The 7686-nt window shown below is 38.9% G+C and overlaps 1 protein-coding gene across 1 annotated transcript in view; it reads right to left on the bottom strand.

The window, feature by feature from the left end:
- LOC308662141 (keratin, type II cytoskeletal 6A-like) overlaps nucleotides 1-7429 on the bottom strand; it is a 15759-nt gene extending 8330 nt beyond the window's left edge. The window contains exons 1-5 of the mRNA XM_081317632.1: nucleotides 6836-7429; nucleotides 5378-5592; nucleotides 1999-2059; nucleotides 1786-1881; nucleotides 9-173 (exon numbers count right to left, since the gene is read on the bottom strand). Of these exons, the coding sequence (XP_081173758.1) occupies nucleotides 9-173; nucleotides 1786-1881; nucleotides 1999-2059; nucleotides 5378-5592; nucleotides 6836-7375 (1077 nt within the window). The 5' untranslated portion in view covers nucleotides 7376-7429. The remainder of the gene's footprint in view (nucleotides 1-8; nucleotides 174-1785; nucleotides 1882-1998; nucleotides 2060-5377; nucleotides 5593-6835) is intronic.
- Nucleotides 7430-7686: the final 257 nt, after the last annotated feature.

Genomic DNA, 7686 nt, shown 5'->3' with positions numbered 1-7686 from the left:
CTTCTCACCTTGCTTTGATACCATGATTCGGCCTCAGTCCGGCTTCTATTGGCAATATCTTCATACTGCGCCTTGACCTCAGCAATTATGCTGTTCAAATCCAGGCTTCTGTTGTTGTCCATGGACACTACGACAGAGGTATCTGATATTTGCTGCTGTAGTTGAGATAGTTCCTGCAAAAAAAATTAAAACAAAAACTGGGTCACCTGGACACCCGGGCAAAGGTAGTTTGGCCATACTGAAGCAGTTATAGAAAAATGGATTAGTATCTAACAGTGCTAGAGAAATTTCAGAAATCCTAATTCAATTCTGTTTGAAGCGTTTCAATTTATATTCCAATTGGTAGCAGCCCTTTCGTTTTCTTACTAATGCCTTTTGTCAGAGTTAGGAATTTTAGTGAAAGAAGGTGTTATTCACAATAACTGGAATCCAAGCTCAGGCAAAATATGTTCCATAACTCATAAATGTTTCCAAATCAAAGTGATTAATTTCACTTGGAAAAGCTGCCAAGGAAGTGGGTGGATTTTTTTCCATAGCTTGCTAGCATCAAGTCCAGACTAGACCGCCCTGCAGTGTGGAGGTTACTTATTTAAATATACTTCTGTCTTGATCCAGTAATAGCTGGAGGAAATTGAGTCTATATTGCAAAAAAATGTGATAATTGATGTCGTTAAGTCTCTGCTTGCCTAAACATTTAGTCAGCTCTTCAAACACATAACCATGCAGGTGGAAACTGGTGAAGGGAAGATACCTTCGGAAATATATCCTCTCCAAAGGAAAAAAATGATCTAATATTTCCTGCAGAGGAACGTTATGAAACATACACAACAAGCTTTGACAAATCAGTCTGCTATAATCATCTTAGGGATTCCAATTCCTCATTCTTTTAGCATTGCTAAAAAATAGTACTATATAGTTTCCCCCTCCTTATTTTTTTTCTTAAGGACAAGATTTTGCTTTTTTATACTGATATCTTTCTGCTGCATTAAGTTGATGTGCTAATAAATAACTATTTTCACTGGGTAAGTTGAGGTGGTCAGGGGTAGAAAAGTCCATAATGAGAGATTTCAAATTGGAGAATTTAAAAAGTAAAAATTTTTAATACATTCAGTTTGGTCTAGTGGTTAAGATATTAAGCTAGAAACCAAGTGTTCTAATCCCATTTTAGGCATCAAAAACGGCTGGATGACTTTGGGTCTTTCACTCTCTCACAGCTCAACCCACTTCACAGGAATGTTGTGAGGAAAATAGGAGAAGAAGGGTTATTAGGTATGCACGCCACCTTGAGTTTCTTATAAAAAGAATAAGGCAGGAATAAAAATATTTTTAAAAATATTGTTTATTGGTACAGAAAGGGAGCAGGTATTTCTGTTAATAAAAATAACATGGTTTTTTTTGTTTTAAATAGCATTTTTTAAATTCTTCTTTCAAATATTTATAGCCCACTTAATGGCAAATAGAAATATAAGAGAATTAATTAAAGGGATGATAGATAATATAGCCCATGATCTCTGCCGGTACCATAGTTCATGCCTTACGCATATAAAATGCTACATTCAATTCCAAATGCTTCCAATTAATAGATCTTGGAAAGATTCTGTCTTTAGCCAGATGTAGATGATTTAGATCTAGATTTAGATTTAGATTTAGATTTACTTAGGCTTTTTCTTAGGTTTAAGCTTAGGTTTACATTAAGAACTAAATTCTCTAGTGCTCTGACTGAATATAGACCTAGAGCTCATTTTAACTTTAGATTTAGAATATTTGATCATTAAGGAAACTTACCAATTCAAACAGTGCTTTCAAGAACTCAATTTCATCATTCAGTGAGTCTGATTTGCTACCAAGTTCAATCTTGTTCATGTAGGCACCATCCACATCCTGCACAAAATATAAGAAAAGTCTGCTACATTTTCAGCAGAAAGCAAACTTGCTCAGTTTTACACATTAAAACATTCTTTCTCATTGAGAAACCAATACTGCAGACAAATCAATTACCTTCTTGAGCACTACGAATTCATTTTCTGCACTTGTTCGTTTGTTAATTTCATCTTCGTATCTATTAGACAAGATGAATGAATTATATTAGCAATATGCATAGGTTGCAATATGAGAACTGAGCATTACTTCAGACAGATTATATATGAGACAGCTAAATTCACATCTTATAAGTGGATTCTAGAAATCTTCATAGTCTATAGCAACTGGCAACTGAATTATTCCCTTGAAAGGGAACCCATTTTCTTCTGGGAATATCAATCCTTGGAATTCATCCAGCTGCTTCATGTGTGATATAGTTTTCAGAAGCATAATTTTCATAGGCTAGCACAAAGAATTTCATATATATATATTTTTCCCATCATAGTTAGTGAGAGAAGCACATCACTTCAAAAAGCACATCACTGACCCATTAATTTGGCACAGTCTTTAATTTCGATGTAGTTTTAAAACACAAGGGCAATTTTAAAACACCATCTTTGACTTGAAATTGAATACCACATTTAAAGGTCAAGTCTTCACTGCAGCTTTTAATTGTTTTAACATTCCTTCTTCCAATGGGAACCCTAAAATGTAGTTTGGTGGACAGATTTGGCAAAATATCAATATGTAACCTACACCAGAGGTCCCCAACCTTTTGAGCACCAGGGACCGATTCTTTAGAAAGGGGTTTTTCCACAGACCAGAGGGTGCATGGTTTTGTGTGCTGCCTGCATCCTGCGGATGGGGCTTTGCTTGTTTGTGTGGACTGGTTGCTGGCATGGCGTGGCCTGGTATTGGTCCATGGACCGGGGCTTGGGGACCTCTGACGTACACTACAATTCCAAGCATTTTATAGATAGAATCATATTTACTATGGCTACTCTAATATTGAGACACAGTGGTAGTGTAGTTTGCCCTTAAGCATTCAATTGCTTGCCCCAGTTTTGATGCTTATGGCTTGGCTCAGTAATTTTGGTGGTTTGAAGCAATATGTTGCGAATGCTTTTCTGATAGTGTACTTCATATAGGTTCACATATTTGGGTGATCGGCAGTTTGGCGGGTCAAATCCCGAATGCCGCATAACAGAGTGTGCGCCTGTTACTCGTCCCAGCTTCTGCCAACCTAGCAGTTCGAAAGCACGTAAAAATGCAAGTAGAAGAATAGGGACCACTACGGTGGGAAGGTAACAGCGTTCCGTGCGCCTTTGGCGTCTAGTCATGCCGGCCACATGACCACGGAGACGTCCTCGGACAAACGCTGGCTCTTCGGCTTTGAAACGGAGATGAGCACCGGCCCCTAGAGTTGGAAACGACTAGCACGCATGTGTGTGGGAACCTTTACCTTTAATATATATATATATATATATATATATATATATATATATATATATATATATATATATATATATATATATATATATATATATATATATATATATATATATATATATATATATATATATATATATATATGTCACACTTAATTGACTTAATTTGACTTAATTTCAAAAAAGAACAGCTTACATGAATTTAAAACCCACACGTTTGGAGGGGAAATACGTCATATTCAACATTCTCATCAGATAGGCTGAATTTCCTCGCTGAATATTCACCCCAGTTAGCTAGTTGGCACATAGTTTGTAGAATGACCTTAAAGGCCATAAAAAAGACTGTTATAAAGACATACAACAATTATGCAAAAGTCTAAATGAAGAATCTAATTCATAGCGGTGCATACTTCAATTTGCAATTCTTTTGTGAGGATTTGGCAAGATAAGCGTGCACATTGCAGGCATCCCTTTGTGAAACCTAATAAGATAAGGTCAAATCAAACTATGCAGGGGGAAAGGTGGGGCTGGAATGAACAAAAAGAAGGATGGGAGGGTTTTGCAATTAGTAAATTAATTCTGAACTGTTTGGTGCCAGACCATAGCCCTAATCTGTTTTGCCTTTGAGCATGTGGGTTTCCAAAGCTAAATTAATTTGAACTACAGAGAAAAGAAGGCTGGGTGATTAAGTGGGTGTATGGAGAAATTAAGATTTGGTATAGGATTGCAAACTACTGAGCAGAATCTATTTTGTCATTTTTCTACTTCTGTTAGCTATTTAGAACACTAATGCATCCTTGTGAAGTAGTTAGTGTTTTTTGACCTCATTCTGACTTAATGTTCACTAATGTTCACAGCCAAAATTTAGTCCTTCAAAGCTTTCCTAGATTTTTAAGAACATAAATAATTTGGTTAGGCGTGAAGTTCATGGATAAGATTTACAGCTCCATGTAAGGATTTATCAATCTGAATAAATATGTTAATAATGTGGATTGGGAAAGCACCTGCCTTGGAACATGTATTTGGTTCAAATCAGGCAGGTGAAACAAAATTCTCAAATCTTTTAGAAAAGGAAAGGATGAGCGTTGTTTGCCATCTGGCTATCTGATTTCATTTCAGTTCATTATTTTATTAAAAAAAAGATGCCATACATCTTAAACCCAAACTCCAGGTTTTATGATAGGAATACAGTGCAAATGCATAGGATTCTTCCCAGTAGAATAAGTTCATACTGCTCATTGGATGGTTTGAGGTGAACAAAGAATACTTATTATTCTATGCAGTCAGATAATTAGTATCAGATCTAAGCAATTTTCTTTGCATTTACTGTATCTGGCGGTAAGGTCTTTTGGAATGAATTGTATGGGATGGGGCTGTATATTCAGCAAGAAATATCAATCTTTTATGTACACGTAAGCTAAAACTTCACACCAGATACTGCAATAAGTCTTGGACCTCCAGACAATCAGGAATTTTGCTTTCAGTGGAAACTTTGCAAATATGCTACATAAACTGCTTTACCTAGAAATCAGACAGAACATAGAAACCAAAGTCTGCTTTAGACCTGTTGTTTTAGTCCTGCTTTTTTGAGTCAATGGACTTTTGGCCATTGTTTCCCAGGCCTTGAGAAATGGAGATTCTGCTCAGCGATTACATAACGGTTCAGTCTAGTCCACAGGTCTGCAACCCGCGGCTCCGGAGCCGCATGCGGCTCTTTCAGCTGTCTCCTGCGGCTCCTAGTCCTCTGCCATGTGCAGTCCAAAAAAAAAAAAGTGGTACTAAAAATGTTCAACCAATCAATTCAAATATGCAGGGTAGGTGCATATCTCGCCTTGGCTCCACTCTTCAGTCAAACCCTGTTCTGCGCATGCGCACATGTATGCGCATGCGCACACATTTTTTTGTGGCTCCCAGTTTTTCCTTTTGTGAGGGAACTGGTTCTGAGTGGCTCTTTTACTGTTTCAGGTTGCTGACCCCTGGTCTAGTCTAAGCAGCTCTGGTCCCCACCTGGCCAGTTTCAACCCTTTCAATATGTTAGACAGAATGGAATAGAATTGGAAGCTACTTACTTGTTCTTGAAGTCCTCCACCATGTCTTGCATATTCCTCAGTTCCATGTCCAGTCTTCCCCGTTCATTTACTAGATAGTCAAGCCTTTTCCGGAGGTTGGCAACATAGTTCTCAAAAAGAGGCTCAAGGTTGCGTTGCTGAACTTGAGTCCCCTGCCGTTGTAAGAGCTCCCATTTGGTCTCAAGGACTTTGTTTTGCTGCTCCAAGAATCGGACCTGCAAGACGGAACAGACAAGGAGATGAAAATGAGGCATGTAAGGAAAGTAATACTTCAGTGGGGAGAACTCCTCCAGAAAACAGATGAATGGATACACCCTCCATTTGTTTCTGAAAGTCTTTTGGTTGACATTTTGGCCCTTGCTCCAGTTAAAACAAAACCCGAATGGCTTCTCCTCCCCTCTCCACCCGCTTATTCTCTCTCTTGTCCCTTCTCGCTAGGTAGGTTGGAAGCACCTTGGAGCAGAAAACCATTACGTCTCTTATGTAGCCCTGCAAAGTTCTGCATCTCTAGATGGTGTCAACCATGTACAGAACAAATCAAAGAAGAGAACAAATCGAAGACAGCAACTCAGGAGAGACAAAGAATAGCAATGGAGGCTGAAAAAGAGAAAGAAAAAAAAATGGGGGCCAAAGAGGGGACTGTGAAAGCTAGCAGGAAACGGAGCTGCTGTTCCAAGTGACACGAAAAATATATACTTTTCAAAATGATCATTTAGCAATTATATTTTCATTCTCCATAACCTAGTCTCCAGCTTCAGTGAAATCACACACACTCTATAGTGTGCGGAGAGCCCCCAACATGTCAAAGAGATTGCAACACCCAAAGCAATGATAGGATGTTACATGTTGTCATGCTCCTCTCCTAAACAATGCCAATCTGGATTAATAACGGTATTATAATTGGGTTATGAATTACTTGTGTTATCTGCAGTGAATATATGAAGCATCCTTTCTTGGCCTCAGTGCTTACCATATCTGTATCACCTATTTTTAAAAGAATTTTTTTTTATAAATTGGCCTCAGTCAGGGTTAATATTTGTGGACTCTATAAAGGATACAAACTAAGTACACAAATCCAGAAAAACAGAGGAAATAACTGCTTTATTCTTACAACTGTAATATTTAAGAATGGCATTACTGAAACTAAGATGTTTAAACTGTCTATAACTGGGGCCTTACTTTTGCAGCAGATCTTGGGCTAGAACCATTCAGTTATTTTACATGACCATTCATCCTCAGAATAAAAAAGTTAACTGAACAATATAATGGTTGCAATGACTTTGGACAATATTAGAAATAATTGTCTGTTGTTTGCTCATTTGCTTATATCAGATGTGACCTTATAAGAGAACACCTAAAGATAACTGATAAACAGCCATTGGATTGGTGACTTAAGTTTAAGAAGGATTGCTTCAAATTTAGAGGTCCCAAAGGTCAAGTAAAATCACCCCCTCTTACCTTGTCAATAAAGGAGGCAAATTTGTTGTTGAGTGTCTTGATCTGTTCTCGTTCTTGAGAACGCACTCGCTGAATCTCTGGGTCAATCTCAAGGTTGAGAGGTTGCAAGAGGTGCTGGTTGATGGTCACTTCTTGGATGCCACCAGGGGGGCAAACTGGACCACCTCTTACAAAACCTGGTCCACCTACCAGAAAACCCCCAGGGCCTCCACCCATGCCATAGCCAGCTCCACCTGCACCCATACCATAACCAAAACCAGCTCCTCCACCCATGCCATATCCTCCACCATAACCAGATCTTAGACCTCCAGAAATGGTACTATAGGCAATTCGTTTGCTTCCTCCCATGTTGTGCAGGCTTCGGCTGCCAAATCCACCAAGTCCATAGCTGCTACCCCCTCCACCTCTTGCTCCTCCAACTCGAGAGACAGAGTAGGAGCTGAAACCAGTTCTCCCACCACCACCACCAACAATTGCAGAGCCGGAGGTAAAGCCTCTGCTAGCTCCTCCAGAAGATGCTCGATAGGAAACACGACTCATGTTGGTTTGCTTGGAGAGAGAAGATGAAGAAAGTTTTGGATGATAAGCAGCACTGCAGAGAAAGCAGAGAAAGAAGAAGGCAGAACCTCTCTGATATAAAGGAGCAGGAAACCTCCCCTTTTATCTGTTTGGGAAAGAACCGGGCACAGAATTTGAGACAATTGGATACTCAAATGCTTGATGTGCCTTGCAGCAACTTGTCTTCTGTGACACGCCTACTCCAGTCAACACAACACTTCACTACTGGTGTAAGAGCTTGTGGGTGAGAGAGAAAGATCTTGAAGGGATCAACATTTTTCCCTTTTTTAATG

This window comes from Vipera berus (assembly GCF_964194415.1).
Source record: "Vipera berus genome assembly, chromosome: 2".
Classification (NCBI taxonomy): Eukaryota; Metazoa; Chordata; class Lepidosauria; order Squamata; family Viperidae; genus Vipera; species Vipera berus.
This window is presented reverse-complemented; position numbering and strand designations above follow the sequence as displayed.